This window comes from Chamaea fasciata, unplaced genomic scaffold (genome assembly GCF_029207755.1).
Source record: "Chamaea fasciata isolate MVZ Bird 193981 ecotype frontalis unplaced genomic scaffold, bChaFas1.0.hap1 SCAF_6, whole genome shotgun sequence".
Lineage (NCBI taxonomy): Eukaryota > Metazoa > Chordata > Aves > Passeriformes > Sylviidae > Chamaea > Chamaea fasciata.
In genome coordinates, this window is record NW_027094091.1 from 25,913,916 (window position 1) to 25,933,724 (window position 19,809).

At 37.9% G+C, this 19,809-nt stretch overlaps 1 protein-coding gene across 8 annotated transcripts in view; it reads right to left on the minus strand.

Moving 5' to 3' along the window:
* FRYL (FRY like transcription coactivator) overlaps positions 1-19,809 on the minus strand; it is a 162,217-nt gene that overhangs the window by 125,499 nt on the left and 16,909 nt on the right. For 6 of the 8 annotated variants that reach the window (XM_066185719.1, XM_066185714.1, XM_066185713.1 and 3 more), the window contains exon 1: positions 10,455-10,648. The exons of the other annotated variants lie outside the window; for them this stretch is intronic. In XM_066185719.1, the coding sequence (XP_066041816.1) occupies positions 10,455-10,629 (175 nt within the window). In that variant the 5' untranslated portion in view covers positions 10,630-10,648. Of the gene's footprint in view, positions 1-10,454; positions 10,649-19,809 lie in introns of those variants that run through there. 8 annotated transcript variants of the gene reach the window in all.

Here is a 19,809-nt window from a genome sequence, read left to right on the forward strand (position 1 = left end):
AGAGGATTTAATGACTGAAGATACTGCTGTATTTATTATTTTAAAAGAGCAATATTTAACTTCAAAAAGTTTGCTTTAAATGGCAAAGAAATAACGCTTTACAAGTCATTAATTTGTGTTTCACAGGAAGCATTACAGATTTTTAGCTTCATTTCCTTTATTTCCCCCTTCATTTGAAGTGTTATTCCCCAGTTCTACAGCAGTTTCATTTCTCTAGCAGCATATTCAAAACACACTACCTCCCTCCCTCAAAACCCCAGTGCAGCTCTTGCTTTTTCATAATGGGATGGCCAAGATAACAGAATATGATTTTTCTATTTATCCTTCTACAAAAAAAAAAAAAAAATAGATTATTTTGAACAAAGCATTCTGGCATTAACACTCAATTTAAAACCACAGCTAAAGGCATTCTTTTCAGTTACAAAAAATATGCAGCTACTCTTGCTTCCAGAAGTTTCTTTACAGTTTTGACCTACAACATTCATCTTCAGCATGATACAGACTGACAGAAAATGCATCCACACAAATAACTACAAACAATATTTCCCATTTAAAGTAAATTACGAACTTTCCAGCTACTTCTGGAAGGACACTGAAGATGCACAGCCTTCTTGCAGAACACGGTCTTTGAGTAAGATCAAAGAAGATACAGTTAATATTTAACTTTTCATTAAGTTAACAATATCTAGATTGAATAGTAAATCTGCGGTAAAAAAAAAAAAAAAAACAACCAAAAAACCAACAAAAACCCAACCAAACAAAGGGAAAGAATCCCCTGCAACCTTCAAGAGTAATTAAATCATGAAAAATTAAATCATATTCAAGGTAGTTTGACAAGAGCCCTATGAATTTCCTAAGAATTTATACTAAACAGATATCTGGCCCTTCCTGAAAATCGAGCTTTCCACATAAGCAAACATCATAAGACTACAAGGAAACAACTCAGTAATAAAAAAGTGAAGCATTTCAAAAACCACACCAGGCAGTTCTGAGATGATATTTAACCAATCTCCCTCCAAGATGAAATGAGACAGGTAAAGTGATACACAAGCCTAAAACTGCCACCACATCTCTTAAGTCTGACAAATACAAGTTTCTCGATTGTCACAAGCAGCCCTGTAATTAAAATTCTGGAAAATACAGTGCTTTACTCCCTTCTCAGGTGCTAATTTTCAATCTTCAATGACTGCAAATAAAACCGAAAGATATAAAGCCCAATTAGGCTGATTCTATGTCAAGCAACCCAAAATAACTGCCTTAAGGTCTGACCTATCCAATTCCGTATCGTGTCAGCCTCTTCACTGTGCTTCAGCACAAACATACCAACGCACTGGGTTTGGGGAGCCAGCCCTCCATTTTCACCAGCCTTTTAAATGGAACCTGGAAACAGTTACGGAGCTAACCAGAAAATCCCTGCTTAGTTGCTGGGCATTTAAATGGATAGAGTAAGGAAAGGCTTAACTCTGTTACCCTACAAGGCCTCAAGACAACTGCTACAAATCAGTTATGTTTCTATTTTTGTTGTTCCTCCCAAGCTGCTGGATGTGGATGTCTGTGCCACGTTTAAGGGAAACATTGTATTTATGCAAGGATCAGTTACTCTATCCCTATAGAGATCATTGAGGGAAGAAAAAAAACCCACTGAGAGTTTATGATTCATCTGGGAAAACTTTAAACAAGAAAAAGTTAAAGAAAAAAGTTACCTACAGGGATAAACTCAGCACAGAAGCCACAATCTGTTAAGCCTCATGAGTGCAACAGCACTTGGGTAGAAAATATTCTCGGATGCAGATTACCACTAAACTCACAGAGCAGCTGAAGATCCTTGTGGATGTGCTTGCTCTGTGCCTGGAGGTGAATTCCTGCCTTCCTCCCTCTGCCAGAAGCAAAGCTGAGTGCTTGCTCCTGAGCCACTGTCACCGCAGCCCATTCCTGTTCATACATTAAAGCACTGTAGAGCCCTGCATAAGTCTCATTCAGCCTCCTCTGCCATGGGGCACTTAACAGCAGGCAGAGGGATGGGGGATGGCATAGTGACAAGAGGGAACTACTACAGGTGTCTGTAAAACCTCCTCACAATCATAAGCCTACCAATTTACTCCACTATGGCTCAAATCCCTCTGTAGGCGGCAGCTCTGCACACACAGTATAAGGACTTGGCAGCTGTACTTAAGTGTCAGGAAAAGGAAAGCAAGGAGGGGCAAGGCATGGACAGCAAATTTTCTCTTGAGGTTTCAACTCCTGAAATTGCCTTTCCTGATGTTTCAGTTACACAGGGCAGGACAATAAGGAGTTCCACCACTCAATATCAGAAATAAGTACAGTAATTACATTAACATGGCATTCCCCACAGTTGAACTAAACTGGCATATTTCTTCACTCCAAAGCCAGTAAATATTTACAGCCTTTTTTTAGCGCTTTAGTTACCAGGATTTAAACAATTAAGTGTTTTTAATGCTGAATTTTGAAGCTTTCCCATCTCTGTGAAACAACAGATTCTTGTATGAACCTGAAGCATAAGTAAAAAATAGAGACGCTTTTAAGATTCAAAAAGGTAATTAAAAGGTAAAATATACATTGTTTTGCAATTCAGAAATAAAATAATTAATGTGAGTGTCATTTCTGAACCTTTATCTTCAGCAAGCATGCTGTTACACTAAAGAAAAGCAAGAAAAGAAATACAAAAATCAGAAAGGAAGAGAACCAGAAGTAGTAACAAACCCAAGGGCAGCTAAACGCAACAGTTAGATACTAAACCTAATACACCCCAAAACTTTACAAGGCCGTTTTTGTTGTGCAAATAGTCCATAACACAAAGATCCTTGAAGTGCTGTTGGACTACAAACTAGCCTCTGCCAGCAGCTGCAGAGGGGGCAGCAGCTGCAAAGCCCAGCGCTCCATCTGAACGATGGCAGGCAGCTCTGTGCTTGCATCCAGCACAGCACACCAAATGAAAGCGTCACTCCACTGCAAGCCCTACTAAATACTTTTTTCATTCTGAAAAATGAAGAACTGAAATCAGCTGCTAAAACCATGTTCACATAAAACGGACAATGCGCTTTAGCTTTTTCCATTCATTCAACTGACTCTCCCTATTTGTCAGTCATATTATCTATTGATAAAGCATTTGCATACTGTTCATTTCTCCCAGTAACTGATATGAACATGTTAATTATCCAAACGTACAATGTACCTATAAATGTCTATGGTATAACTTCCTCAATATCTGGGCAAATTAACCTACTCTGCTCTGCATGGCTCCTTCCATGAAACATAGAAAAAACAGTCTTAAACTAACTCTAATAAACTGAAAACAACGTACTAGATAAATACCATATTTTTATACAAGTTTTGAGTTTCTTTTATACGTATTACTGGTTTCCCTGCTTTAAGTTAGAAAATACTTTGAAATTAAAAACATCCTTCCTTCAGCAAAGGAGAACTAAGACAAAGCTCATACCAGTGCATCCTGAAGAGCTGCCAAGTGACACCAGTTTTGAGTCTAATACAACTGTGCAACAGCATCCTGATGTTAGAAACTTATATTGATGTGATGAAGCTTATACTGCCATACTTGTCTTGTCAATGAGCATTGAAAGTATTCCAAGCAATCAGGGTCCACCACACGCCTGTCACTACAGACCTCATTGGACTAATCAGGTAAAGCACTATTATTATTTATGTAGTATCTCCCTATAAAGGCACATAGCACAGCTCATGAAGTGAGGATATACCAAGTCCTGAACATCCAGAGCATGTCATGAAAAACTGCTGCAGACAGAAACTTAATCTCTTCAGAAGGTACCACTGCTAAAGTGACATGGCTTTCTGAAAGTTTTACCTGTCTCTTCAAAACTGTAGTGCTTTTGGATTTCCCATAACAAAATCCTTCTTTTATAAATAAATACAAACATCAAAAATTTACAAGCATGAGTCAAGAACCCTCCTGTCTGGGAGGGTGTGTCTTTGCTTGAAGGGACCTTTTAGAACTTGGCTGGAGAACAAGACCATGCATGTTGAGGACAACAACGAACATAACTAACGCTGCTTCCCAAATCACAGCTACTCGTCAACAGCATTTACTACCTGAGAGAACATATTCTTACTTGAAAAGCAACTAAAGGCTCTTCACTGGTAAGTTAGAGACACAAAGAATGACATTTACTGAAAATGGAAAGGCTTTCCAAAGTAGCCCTTAACTAAGAGAAAGTAGCTGAAATTCCTCTTCTCTCAGTTTGGATCCACATAATGCAGGAACACATGTAAAGTTAGAACTCACAGGGTAAGAACCATCCTGTAATTGAAGAGCTTAGGGCAAAAGCAACTAGAAACACAGAAGTTTACAAACTGAGACATAAAACAGTTAACATATGCAGCCAACAGAAACTACCAGAAGTCAAGAAAAATATCAATTACTGAAAAATATCCTGACTTCCACAAAATTCACATTTTCATTAGAAACAGAAAAATCTTGTCTAAAGGAGATTAAGGCTACTCTGATCACCTACAAACTAAAACTTTTCCATTTGAAACACAGACTTCTTTTTCAAGTGACAATTAAAAAAATGTTTAACAATGTTCCAATTCTAATCTTTCTGTTACTTTAATCTGAATTGCTCGTGTCACGAACATGGCATCTTCATATGCAATTGTTGAATTAATCCTGCTAGTAAATGCTATACTGACCTTTCAAATACATTCTTGAGCATTAGGAAGATATTAGTTGGGATTTTTTTTAGCCCATAGATCAATTTTAATGTTTTAAATGTAACAGCTTTTTACTTCAAAGAAAACAGCTCCTTAAAAATAAGCTGATACTTTTATTTTACATGCTATCCAGCCTTCTATATACTCGACCTTGGGATCACTAACAGACATTACTGATAGCAGATTAAGTTTTAAAATCTGTTCTATGTGCAAGATATTTACAGTATAAATCAAAAAAGAACAACATGCTAAACTTCTCTTAGTCTGAAAATGTCACTTTCAAGGCCTGTGGACATCTTGGACACAAGGAATTTAAAAGAATATTTTTGTTCTTCTATTACCACTATATCATAGATAGTACAGTTTTACAGTAGCAGATACTATTTTTGCAACAAGTTTCTCCACATCTTGTTGACTTCAGCACTTCACAACTCTCCTCAATCAACTTTTGAAGAATCTTCTGAAAACTTCCTTGGTTTTCAGTCTATGTTAAGTTTTCTCATATCCCTCACATGCTCATGTCTCTCCCCCTCTCCTTCAAGTTAAAAGCTTTATTTTGTCCCTCTCACAACAACCTCAAAAATAACAGTAGATTGAAAAAGTCAAGAGATGTTTATTTAACTTACAATCCTCCCACTAAATTTTATCTGCATTATTTCAAAGAATTAGCCGAAAGATAACATTTCAAAGAATATTTGCAGCTAAATATTGTCCAATTTTCCCTTTTATTTTTTCCCCTTTATAGACTGGAAATTTTATTACTTCTTAGTTTTCACCTTACAATCTGCAGGACAGAAAGTCAAAAGAACAGAAAACCAAAGTCCAAACAGCAGGCTTACTGACAGCCACTTCGTAAATTTGCTGTTGGTTATTTCTCACAGTGTTTTAGTTTGCTGCCTATCCACTGGTATTGAAAAGGAAGGGGGCTTCCTCTGATTTAGCAAGTTGAATAGTCTCACCAAATATAGACATGCAACGGGAATACCAAAAATGAATATACAAGTCAACACCACAGGTGGAGGGGGACAATCTCCTGTTCGCAAAACTGAGCCATCGCATTGATTCAGGTGTCACATGAAAGCTCATACTAACATTATGTCTGAGAAAACCTTTAAAGTGCTTGAAGTCCAGAAGATGCATAAAAAAGACCCTGCAAATGTGACACAAAGATAATCTATTAAAAGACCAACAGCAATAAAAAAATTGACAATCCCTCTTCACCTTGTGTCAGAGGAAAACAAGTGAATTACCTCCTCACTATATACATATACTCCACACATTTATATAAATAAACTCATAAATATGAGTAGCTGTTAAGTATGAAGAAATATTTCTAGATCTACGTTTGATTTGTCCTGATACACACCTTGTATGAAGCACTAAATTATAATTACTTCACCACTTGACTAAAATATACTCATTGCAAATTTCTGCACACATATTCTTCAGATGAAACCCTGAGAAAAACTACAGCAGGAGGATATTAGATACATAGTCAAGTAGGCAATTTTTAAAAATCAGATCTTCAAAAAAAAAAGTAAAAATTATATTTGAGATGTCTCTGACAATTAAACACATCTATAGTTGATTTTCTGTATTAATGGTAAAATAAACAAGTCAGAGGCATACCCTCCTTGCACTTGGGCTTACTTTTAAAAAGATTTGCTGGACCTTATTTCAGTTCTTTATTGACTCCATCTTAAGCTAATGCCTTACTTAAGAAACATTTACCCAATGGTCATTTTATCTGCTTATAAGCAGTAATAATAAAACGTATCATCCCTGCACTTAAAATAAAACTCTGGAGAGATGCTTGTTTTTCCATTTATCTAAAATATTAAAGAGTTCATTTTCCACAAATCAATTAAAACAGAGGATATCCAAAAGGTGACTGCTACTTTTGGTGATGGTAAGACATCTAATGCTATCCTCACTACCGACCCAAAAGGCCCTTTCAGCAAGTTGACTCCCCTTGCTGATTCATTCCAAAAAGTGCCCCAAATACACTGGAACATTTTCTGTTGGCTTTGTGAAATTAATCTGCTCAGGGAAAAGCCACACCAGAACCCAAGAGAAGATGGGGAAGGCTGCACAGCTGTGAGTGAGATTGCCCTTTTCATTGACAGCAAACTGTCAGATCAGCCTGATCCGCTTGTAAAACTGCACTCAAAAATCGAACCAAAATCTCCTTTCCCTGCCTTCTGTTGCAAAGAGCTTCAAGCACAGATTCTAAAGGCCCTTAGGAGAGGTTCACTTAATATTTCTTATGGAAAATATACACAGAACAATTTCCTGGGGCATTACTCAAGCAAAACAATGCTATCTGCAGTGATAAGAAAACAAGGAGAGAGGTTAGAGATTTTTATGTAAATGGTATTCTGGATCCCAAACAGTATTATGGAGCAGTCTTTAAAAGTAAGTGAGCAGAGACTGTAGGGGGAAGCCAGGGTACACAGCTGCACACCAACCCCCCCAGTCTTTTCTCATCAAAACTCTGCACTTGGGTACAGAAACTGACCTTTATTTCATGTATAAGCACCAAGTCCCAGGTCAGCCTTTGCTGTACAGGGCTGATTAGAGATGCAATGGGGAGCTCAATACAACCTGCAGAGTTGCTGGTATTACAGGGACACAGCACTCACAGGTGCTTTATGTGTATCCAGCCCCTGTTGCTAACCTCCTGAGGCAGCTACAGCTCCATTGCTTTTTTACCTCCAAAGATTCCTGTTGGCATATTTTTACTCTCCTAGCTGAAGCACTTGAAGTGAAGTAGGTTTTCCATAGACAGAAATAACATGGGGGGTTGTGAGCAGTGAGAATACTCATATCACTGATAAAATTAACATCTTTTCTACAGTTCTTGCAGATTTGACTTACACAGCTAGCCATTAAGACAGTTCCATAGTATCAGCTACCCTGCCTTGTAACACAGCAAAAGCACAGAGCTGCAACAGGAGGGCACATTTCATGCTCCACAGGTACAGCTGCCATTTGCCAGTTCACACAGGGCAGTCGTGGCATTTCCCTCCTTTAACACCACAGTCCGAATCTTCCATGCTCAACTTTGCATGGTTCATTTGGACTGTAGATTTTTTGAAACAAATTTTTAAAACTGAGAACACGACCACTCTTAAATGCTACAGCAAATTTTTAAAAACTGCCTGTTCTTTTACTAACTTCTTTAAAGCATTGTGATGCAGTCATATACAAATACTTCAACAAGTCAGTTGTGGTTTTCTTCTACAATTGTACTAATCTTCTACATCTAAAAAGACAGATCTGAAAAGATTTCTAAAATACACTTGAAACCATTCTGATGGAAACTATATATTTTAAAAGCACAACATATATTTGTAAGGTCCTATTTTCACCTCTAAAACAAAGTACATACTGAGTAGAGTATTCTGAAAGCGAATATGATAAATATTTTAATAACATAACAAAAAAAATTCATCACCTGAATTTCTCACAAAATTTTTAGGTCAGCTAGATGCAAACCCAACTAGGTGGTATTATAAAAACAATATTTTAAGATTTCAATGTCAGGAAGAGGTTTTTCACTTGGTCTGTCTGTTAGAGAATTTCCAAAATATGGTTATACTTAAAAATAATTGTCAGGCTCAGTATTTCACCTAAATTCTCACCAAAACAAAACAAAACAAAAAATCATTAAACAGCAGCAATAAGGAACAGAAAGTAAAAAGAAAAAAATAATAAACACTACTCACTCTCAAATTCAAACATATTAATAGGACAAACCAGCTTAGCTTTAAAAAACTAAGTTCCTCAACAGCTTCACTATATTAAATTCTGTGCTGCATTAACACCACATTTGCCAACAATAAGTAAGTAAATGTTTACACTGTTTTTTCAAATAATTCTATTGTTTTATTACCTGTTTGGTCAGCACCTGCCTTCTGCAGCATACCCAACTGGTAAACACAGTAGTTGTTCTGCTCTATTCCAGCAGAGCAGTTCATTCCATTACCAAGATACAAAAATAGAAATAAGCAGATAATTTAAAGAGGATTCAGCTACTATCTGCTATTGTAAAAGCATGATCCCAGAGCAGACTCTAAGTCTTCATTTCGTAAATGATGACATCACACTATTAAGCAATATTAGTCAGGCATTGTTGGTTTCCATAAAACCACTCTTCATAGTCACCATTTTTTAATCACATATTAATTATAATCAAGAGAGGAAAACTCATCTTTAACAGTCAGACTAGTTTATTCCATGTTTATTATCCTCATTTGTTTAAACTATCAACAAAACACTGAACAAAGATGAATGTATCTGTTTTGTCTACAAACTTCAATCAGCTATAGCATTTTCTTTTAACCTGACATAAAGACAATTCTACTTCTTCTGAAATTATAACATGTGGAAAAAATATTGTTTAAATTGAGAGCTATAAAGAAATGAGAATACGGTATAAAAGCAGGATTGGTGAGATACACCTATGGAGATATTAAATTAACAGTGATATCCAACTATAAACTCCAGGGCTGTTGTACAACATTCTAAGTTAAATGAGGCTAAAAAACCTTCACCATCAGAGACCATGGGCTTCTGATCAGTTTACAAGTATATAGGCAGCTGCAGACTTTATTCTGTAGGCCTTCAATAACCCAAAGCATTAGAACATTATCTTGTAATTTGCTGTGCACAGGAACAACTTTAACAGAACAAAACTGCCCCTGCTCTCCTGAGTTGCCTATCTTACTCAACCTGATGCACTGAAAAAAGTGGTTCACTTTACAATCAGAAAGGCTGAGAGAAGTCTTTCCAAGGAAATCCTTTTCTCCCACCACCACAAGCTTAATTTCCTAAGGCTGTAAGTTCATCACCTAGTACGATGGATGAATGTCTCCACCTCCCACCACTGCAGGTGGACAAAAAAACCCAAAACTGTAGGTAAGGAAAAAAATTTAAAAGCCATGCTAATTCTTGAAAATATCCAACTACACAGAGAAGGGCAAAAACCGCATCTAACAGCCAGCAGAATCCAAGACCATAAAGGCCCAAGACTGCACTATTTTAGCTGAAGGCAAAAAGAAAAAAAAGTAAAACTGAATTTTCCATTACCATCCAGCTGTACTATCTGAAAAAAGAACATGAACTAATTCTACTTTCTATTAGCACGATAGACTGTAATATTTAGCCACTAATACACAGTAATTTTTTTTTAAATATCATACAAGTAACCTTCTTTAGGTTAAAAATTCTCTATACAATATCCATATTCTTACTTGTCTTATTTACATATCATGTTCACTAAAAACATGCAATCTTCAAAACACTAAAAAAGGAAAACGTACATTGTAAACAACGGGGATCAGAAAAATAGGGAAAGAAAAGATGACACAAAACTCACATCTTGCACTGCAGTCACAGATCTCTATGTAGCACATTTCTGTCTAGTCAACTTAGTGCCTAATTTTATGTACACAAACATATTAAACATATTCTTATCCCAGAAAGAGGGAGAAAAGCCACACAGGCATGCAAAGACAAGAAGAAATCCTGAAATTAGAAATCCTGAAAAATTGGTTCCACATAGGTCACTAACAAACGATAATACGTCAATGACAATATACATCTAAAGCTCAAGACACCATAATCATATGAACTCTGATAAAAAGGTCTTTTATAATCAAATTTGTCAGTTTAACAAAATAATCATGATCTGAAGAAAGAGCTTAGCAGTCAGTTCTCACCAGGTTGATGACATGGATACATACAGTAATCAGGATGTAAAACATGTGTCTCCTCGTCTTCATCTATTGTCTGTCCTAATGAAAACAGTCTGACCCGTCTCATCTTCAGCAGCCTTGGAGAGCTTTCCCGAGCTGTACTCCCAACATCCAGAACATCTCCAGAAGCAGCGGTGGGAACAATTTTTTTCAGGAATTCCATTTTTACATACCCTCTGTGTTCTCAGCAGTTATGCTCTACTTCACAGAGTGTGGCTCCCACATCAACTTCCTTGAGCACAGAGGTGGACTTCTCCTGGTGATGTCATGTTAAAGCTGGGTGGTGCCAACAGCAGCGTCAGCTGCCAGCCAGCTGCTCCAAGGCAGATTCGAAAGACATTTAACTGTGCGGACTGATAAGAAAACCAAACACCACCAAGCCTACATATTAACCAGCGCACGCTCAATTCTGCACGCCAAGGAGACAGTACTCAGCACTGCAAAAATTTTAAGCTCCAAACAAAATTCACAACACATTTGTAAATTCGTATCTGACAGAGTTCAATAGCTCTTCATTTTCATGAAGTGCACAGAGAGCGTTCATCTGTATTTGGAAGATAACACTTATCATTCAGAAAGTCTCGGCACTTTGTTTTTAAAGCTGATGTATAACATCACCATGAACATTCTCCCACAGTTTTAGCCACTAACTACAAAAATACTAACTTATATATTAAGTTCTGCTCTGCAGGGACTCTGGTGCTATTTTTACTACTTAAAATATTCGCACCACCCTCCAGAAAACTACAAGTACAGAAATAACATGTCTCTTGTCCAAACATCCACTTTATCCCTAGGGTTACTTCTCCATACATGCCTGGTTTAGCTAAGTTTTTTGGGTTATTTATTTATTTATTATTTTAACTCTTAAAAAGAAAAAGAAGTCTATGAAAGGCATGCAGCATAACATGTTCTAGGTCCCATAGTTTCAGTTAAATGCTCACAAGGGGCTGCTCAACTGGATTAAGTTGTCAGTCTTACTCAGCTGCCACGTTTGTGGTTCAGAACGCTACAACTTGAAAAAGTTGGTACAAGCTCAAAGTTGCCACCTAAGACATTTTTCAAGCTCTATATAGACTGAAAATGTCTTTTCTAGTCAACCCTGCATTAAAATCCCCAGATATCCAAGTTAGTCTAAATTCCCCTCGCAAATGAATACCAATGTCTACACATTTTTTTCCTTAGACATGAATACAAAATTCTGACCTTATCGTAAGAGACATATTGCGAGAATACCACTTCCTGCAGGGAGATCAAGCAGAAAATTCTCCCTATGATTTCATTCACAGTATTGTTTGCACAATACAAAAACAATTACAGAGAAGTGGATTTATGCATTTTCAGAATAATAAAGATACCACAAAGACAATTTGTGATTACAACAAATCATGAGTCATTACAAGCTCAAGCCATCATTTATTCGTAATAGCATTATTTTCTATAGAATTTCTTTCTTTGCCCTTGAAATCTTGCCACAAACCTACTTTGCAGTTCCTCATATTTGGGAACAAGAGAGAAATTCAGATGTTTCCCTGAGACTAAGAATGCTTCCAACCATCCACCTGCCAAACTGCAGTTTGCAGACAGGGTAACCAGATGTTTCACTTTGTACCTATCTTAAACACCCTCTAAAAGGCTCAAACTAGATATCAAAGTGCCCTTAACCACACTATGGAGGTTTTATTATTCGTGTGGACACAGGGCGGAGTCGACAGGTGAAGTGCAAGTACCTAGTGCACCACTTAATGTAAGTGCACAAGGTGTGACATTTTATACAACATGTGGCCTATGTGAATTAGTAATGAATTTAAAAAACAATTAAGTATTGAAACGACACTTTTTTGAAATTAGAAAACAACAGCATTTCAAGTAATAGCACACACATAACACAAGCAAGTAATAAAAACCACCTTCCACACACATGATTATATTTCAAGATTAAACCTAATAAACTAATAAAACTTATACAAAACAGATGTATCAAAAAGCTTTTGACTGATTTTCCCCTCAGGGTGGCTTTTCACTCTTAAGAAAAGAATATCAAGAAGTTTTCTACAGAAGAGAGCTGAGGATTCATTCGTGTATCTTTATATATGTATGTGAATGGCTGGAGGTTTAACTCCAGGACTTCCATACTCCATTGCATTCTATGAAGACAGCATTTTATAAAAAATGAACACAGGGTACAAGGCTTATGTTTTTGCCTTGGTATGTCATCTCACATACACTCCTCCTGCACATTTGTTCTTACCATCTTCTTAAACAGTACAGTGTATAATTGTACTGGGTTCTATACAACCTGAGCAAGTTTTACAGATTATCTGTCAGTGTAAAACATATCAGAAGTCTTACAATTTATACCTAAATTCATGTTTAAACAAAACCAAAACAGGTGGCAAAAAGCCTTATTCAATAAATTTTAACACTTTCTTATTCTGGAACCTCTAAAAAAATATAGAAGACTTGGTCTTAGAACTGCTATATGCATTACAGCAAGTTCTTTGATATCTTTTCATGCCTATTCCACTTGTGTAACACTCAAAGGATGACTTATTTTGCACTGAAGTGCCTGCTGAAGTCATTCAGGCTTCCCCTGCCACAGTTCTTGATGTTTGTACCACTAGCTGTGCAACACAATGTCTCTCACTAGCAGAAATCCACATCAGCAGAACTTTGCATCAGAAAGAGTAACAAACAGATCATGAAACATGCAGAAGAATAATAGTGGGAGACCCAGTAAATGATCACAGCACAACAACACTTTCAGAGCACTGTCTCCTTGGATTAGACCTTTCAGAACACAAATAGCTAAGCTGTCTGGCAGGGGTGCATAGAAACCCATGAGCATGGGAATTCCACTGAAGCAGGTGAACCAGCTGATAGAGGAACATCCCAAGAATAAGAAATACTGAAAAAAACCCCCATGGTCAATGAAGAAAGATCCATGTGAGAGAGAACTACTTGCAAGGGACTTGAATGCACACATGCAGAGAATTCCTAGAACCAGCAATAATAATAGTAAAAGACATTTATAAACCAGACAAGATACTGGGAAGTACAATTCTGGAAAACGGCCTAGAGGCCCTATAGCCTACCACAAACAACACATCATCTGACAGGTCTCTACCCCAGCAAGCGTGCATTGCAAACCTTCAGCTTTGTAACGCGAAATGTTTCTAGGACTACCCCACCGTGCCAGGGAAACGCCAGCCTAGCCCTACCTGCTGTGGGAGAGGGGGCAAAGGTTTCATTTATATTTAAGGCGTAAGACGGCAAGAGAGATGGCGGTGTGCCGGAGGGCGGGGGAAGCGCGCTGCCGCCGCTCTCCCCGGGACCCGCGGGGCGCGAACAAGGCGGCTCTCCGGAGAGCCCCCAGAGGGCTTGGCCCGCAGCGCCCCCCCGCGGCCTGAGGCCGCACTGCGCCCTCCTCCGCCCGGCCCGGCCCGGCCCGGCCCGCTCCTCACAGCGGGCTGGCTCTGACCTGCCGGCGCCGCACAGACGGCCCCGGCACAGGAAAGAGGAGAACTGCGCCCGATTTCACGGGCCCCCGCAGAAGGCAACAAGTTCAGGCGAACTTGCTTAGCACGGTGGGAACACGTGTTCCAAAATACAGCCATGTTAAGGAAACTCCCCGTCCGTCCATCCGGGAGGCACTCTGGCACCATCTGAGGTGGGACCAAGGCGCCTCCGCAGCCGCACACCCCACACTCACAGTCAGATGAGGTTTCCTGTAGGCTCTATCCCAGGGTTCCCACAGCAGAGTTTCTGACGTCCAGATCTTTAACGACAGTGCAATAATTAAATTAGAAAATAACAGCTGGAGCCGGTGTCTCCAAGGAGGGACCCTGAACAAAGGAACCCTGGGCGTTTATACCCTCACAGTCTAGGCGCAGGCATGTCTGGGGTCTTCCAGCTGCGTCCTCGGCAGCCGTGTCTCTGAGTATCCAATCCCACGGCTGGCACCACAGATCCCTGTGTGCTTCCTTGTGCAAAGGGTCAGCAACTCGCGTTCTCCTGCCTCGGGCTCCTGGCTCTGCAGAGCTCAGCCTGGAGCCGCAACACCGAGCCACAGGTGAGGAATGTATTCCTCAAGAGCCATGTTGGCAGTATGGCCATTGGTACAACCACACCTGGAGGCATTCCTGTGCCAGCAAAGTGGAAGTTCACACTGCAAACCCTGGTGGTCTAAAGGTCTTTTCCAACATACCAACGATTCCATGATCTCCTCTTTAGGTAAACACTGCTATGAGGTGGGCACATGCATTGGCACCCCGACCCTGTGATTTCTCCCAGCTTTTCAGCAACAGGACAACATTAACCAGACAGAAGGACACAGGAGAAAAAAAAACAAAAACAAAAAACCAAAACACCCAACAACAACAAAAAAACCACCAACATTCCCCTGCAAAAAAACCCACCACCACACCAAAACAAAAACCTAGAAAGCAAAACTATCCATCCTGCTGGGACACTGGGACCGGAGGCATCACCAAAGGAGATTCAACAGGAAAGACCCAGCAGTATAAGGAAAAAGTTCAAGTTTTGCCTATTGCAAGAGTGAGCAGGCCAAGTGATGTAAAGTGGTCTCTCTGTTTTCAGCTCTTCAAGAAATGTTAATATTCCTTGAGATTAAGCTTCCCATACTGAACATAGCATATAAAACGTATTGAAAACAGCATTAATGTGCACCAAATAAACACAACTATTTTCACAAACTTCATTTCAACCTGACATCACTACTTCATGTGAAAGCAAATCCACTAAGAAAACAGAGTAACTACAAAAACACCCAAATATTTGGGAGAAAAACCCAAGTACAGGAAGTTTCTTCTTGATGCTTAGAAGAGAAGACAAATTTGTAAGACTATTTGGAATAGTTTTTCTTATCCCAATGAAAACAATCTACTCTTACTAAAAAAAGTCAAGATACAAGACACACAATTGGAAAGCAGAATAAAACAGTAGAGTTAGAAATCGAACAGCCCAGCCTGCAGGTATAAATTAACACATCTACATTAAACTCACAAGAGGTAGTGGGTACTGGACATCCATGTCATACCTGCTAGGCAAATAGTACGACACTCAATTTCACACAAAAGCCTGCATGGGTATGGAAGACAAACCTCGTTTCTTCCTCTGTATATGCTGCATTTTTTTAATGGCAAGCTGTTTTGCTTTAGAACTACAACTGTCACATAGCCTTGAACAAAGAACATAGCCTACAAAAAACACACACATAGGGAGAAAGCAGTCTATTTTTCATATTGTGGAGTCAGCTTTTGGCAGTTTGCACTAACCACTTGTAAAGACTTAACATATTTAAAGGAATCAACTTTCGGCAGTTTGCACTAACCACTTGTAAGGACCTAACATATTTAAAGGAATCAACTTTCCATGTCTATTTCAAACTTTAAAAATATATTTAAGAGGCTGTCCTTCATATATAGCTTACACTTAACTTTACAGATAATTCTTAAGCTATTTGGCATTAATGGCTTCCTTGGTTCCATTCAACTAATGTAATTTCACAGAAAAAACCCAACCAAGGTGTTGGGTTCAAACAATGTAGAGTTTTGCAATAAACTCTCTATATCAGTGCAAACTTGTTGTAGCTGTTATTTTGCATACAAAATACTTTAATCTTTCCATAGTTTTGGTTTACTGTTTTAATGCGAAAATGTAAATAAGTTTCAGTTACCTCCATGCTTTTGTTAGACACACCTGGCTACTTCCTGAGAAAGGAAAGAAACAACAGCCAGTTTCTGGTAAAGTTTCACTTTTCTTTCAGTCACTCAGGTTGTATTTATTTGCTTTATATAGGGGCTGGAGATCCTTTTGGAGCAAGCTGTGGGGCTTTTTCTTTGGAAAGTTGCAAATTTCTGAGAATGATTTCAGGGGGCAGGGGCAGTTCAGAGTTTGGCTTTGATTATCTCACATTAGTATGAAAAGAAATAGAAATACTTGTCAAAATATATCCATCAGCAGTTGAACATAAAATTGTCATGTTCACTGACTGAATACCATATTATTCTGTTTAACAGTAAAGCTCCCGATTTTTTACCAATTATGTATTAATTTTTAAGTGTTCTTATCTTGAGGTCACATGCAAGAACACAATGCTTTCCTGAACTCATTAGGAGTTTCTGAGAAGATCAAGGTATTGTCTACCCCACAGCTTCTACAGTCCTCAGACAGGATAAGGATCTGGGCTTCCTGTTGCTAAACTCTCCCTTGTTCCAAGTACTGATATATCACACAAGATCTACCAAACCTATGAATTTCTCCCACTGGCAGATTTTTCTTCAAATAAGAACCAGCAGCAGTACATAGCTTGAACCATACCCATTTCCATGCAAGTAGAAACTGCAAGAGAAGACATTACACAATCCCGTAACAATAGAAGTGGCCAGATTTTTTTTTTCTTAAAAAAAAATTGAAGCGAATGATGACAATCTTGATGTTGGTATCTTCATATAAAGGACATTAAAATAAGCAACATTTTAAAACCAAAGTTTCGTTGCCAGAACAATAACAGCAACACTGCTGTGAAATTAGATCTCTAGACAATTGAGACCTGAAAACTTTTACCAAAAGCTTTTTGAGTGCTTTACAGGAAAACAAAGAGTTGCCAATTGTTAATGCATAGAACAGCCAGAACATAGACATTAAGCAATAAGCAGAGACTAAGCACATATATATTTTCAGAATTACTCAAGCACAGTGGGTCAACATGTATTTCTTAAACAAATATTTGGGCTATTTAGTTGATGATTTTTACAGCCATTGCCACAATCTCTGTTAGGGGTTTCTCTAGCACTACATAAAAGTACACATCTATAGAAGAATTTCCTCATGTTTGAATGGCCAACTTTTAAAATCACGTCGAAAGCATAAAAGTCAAATGGCAAGGGAATCTACATTCCACTGTTCAAAATAACCTTCATTCCAACCCCAAAACTGCATACAGCACACTTACCTTGCTTCCCTTACCCAGCCTAACCTAACCATAGTTTACTGCTTAAAATTTTTTACAAGGCAGGCATGTTTATAAAATGCTGCTGACCTGAGGGAACTATTATTATCCTTTCTTTCACTGTGACTTCTCTCCATAGCTTCTATTACTTAAAAAAACCCCCACAAACCAAAACATGCTTAGTGAATTCATAGGACACGGTCCGTTTGCAATAGCAGTGAAAAATCTCTCAATGCCTACATTAAATACAGGTTCTGTCTTGGTTTACATAGCATGCATCAGTGCCATCTATTTTAGCTCTTCTCCTCCAAAATTAACTGAGTTCTTGAAATATGGCCACAGAAAGTCTAATCCACATGGCAAAATAGAAAGTAGAAACTAATATTCAACCTACTTGAAAGAAAACCCAATCCACCTGGGTGACTGCATTCACAAGTCTCTTCATGTGGATTGATATGCTCAAGTCTCTACTAATTCAGGCTTTGTTATACAGACCATACTACTAAAACTCCGAAACATTATGTGTATAGTGAAAAATATTTATATTACAGGATTTATACTAGCTGAGGAGCAATGGATTTATAAATCTCACATAATATATAGTCCTCCTATATAGAATTTCGTAATGTCATCTCTTTCTCGTAACAAAACCACCGTGTCAAAAGAAGGATGTCCCAACAGAGATCAAGATCTATGGACTAATATTAAAATAGTCACATAAATATGAATAAATACGTACTTAATTTTCTTAAGTTAGGTATTTTTAGCCATTTGTGCAACTAGCTAAATTTGCTAAGTAGCTAAGTCAAGTTGATGAACAAATTATTTCTCAGAGAGAAGTGCTCTCTCTGAGACTTCAGAACGTTACTCTTAGCTAGAGGTAGTTAGAACTATTATATCTATCTTCCTAACAGACTATTATTTTAAAAAGTTAGATATTGTCTGTTTTGCCCACATATCTATGTTTGCCAACTTCAAACCTTCTCCCTTCTTTTTTTTGGTCAAAGACAGAAATAATAATCTCTAAAGCGTTACAGGATTCCTCAATTGAAAATATCTAAGTTTAGATTTTTAAAAAGTAGTATTCCTATTTAAATCATAAATTAAAAACTTCATTCACCGTAAAGCAACAGCAGTCCAGTTCTTGTGCAATACAAATGTCTTTGGCCCTTCTTTTTACTTAATAACTTAAATGCATTTCCAGTTGATAATCTGAACAAAACCACAAAGAATAAATGCTGTTGCCAGAACTATCCAATTAGATTTGACTAGCACACAGCCCCAGCCCTACACTAAATGTAGTTGCACTACAGTACTAAGGGCTGAAGCCTTCAACATTTGTGGCTTACAGAAAGATTGGCACTTGTATCAAAGGAAACCAAATTCACTCCTGGTCTGAGCAAGATGCCTTCCCCTTACTGGGGACACACAATTATATTAAAATCAAGGCAGAAGGAAAACTAGATACTTAAGGAACTTATTTATCAGATAGTACACGACTGAGTATGATTTACCATAGTAATACATCACATGAAAACCTGCAATTAATTTCAAGCAATTCTTCCATCTAAATTCTGTATCCTTCAAAGAGAGTAAAGTTTCTTTTTTGTGTAGCAACGCGATGGGATATTGTTTCCATGGAACAAAGTGAGAAGCTTTTTGGTGAGTTTTGTTTTCTAATTAACATAAAATTCTCTCCTGCCTTAAGGAGGAGGATAAAAATCAACAACAACCAAAACACCAGATACTGCAGAGCGTGCTCCCAGTAGAATTCCACATGTGCCTATGGGCACCACAGTATTGTAGCTTTAAATACATAAACATTTGCAAAGTGTCATTCATATTTAACAGACAACAAGAGGCAGAGAATTTGCACTTTTAGAATTTCTATAAAGGTAAGAGAACAGATACAGTTTAGGTTTAGCAAGGTTTTGGTTTCAGGGTTTTGAGCACAGGAGAGGAAGTTCTAACTTTCAGTGTTACATGTTAGATGAAATCTAATTTCCTATTTGGAAAGATACAGCACACCTGGATGAAATAGGGGTCCAACAAAGGTACTAAATTAAAGTTCAAAAATATTTCTAGTAAGAAGGAGAGAAAAACCCTAAGTCTGAAAGCAAACCATTTTTGATTATTAGCAAATAACTAAACACAGTTCCTAAATGCACTGCTAGAATAACTAATTCTCAGTATATCAAAGTTGCTAAGTAAACAAACACACTGAAAGTTGAAGGAACTCAACAAAAAAATTGTTGAGCCACTCAAGAAAAAAACATCAATTTCTACCCTGTATGGAACATTTCTGTAGTTTGGCACAACCATATAGGTTTTCTTGCTAAATACAGCTGTATTATCACAGTAAAGCCTATA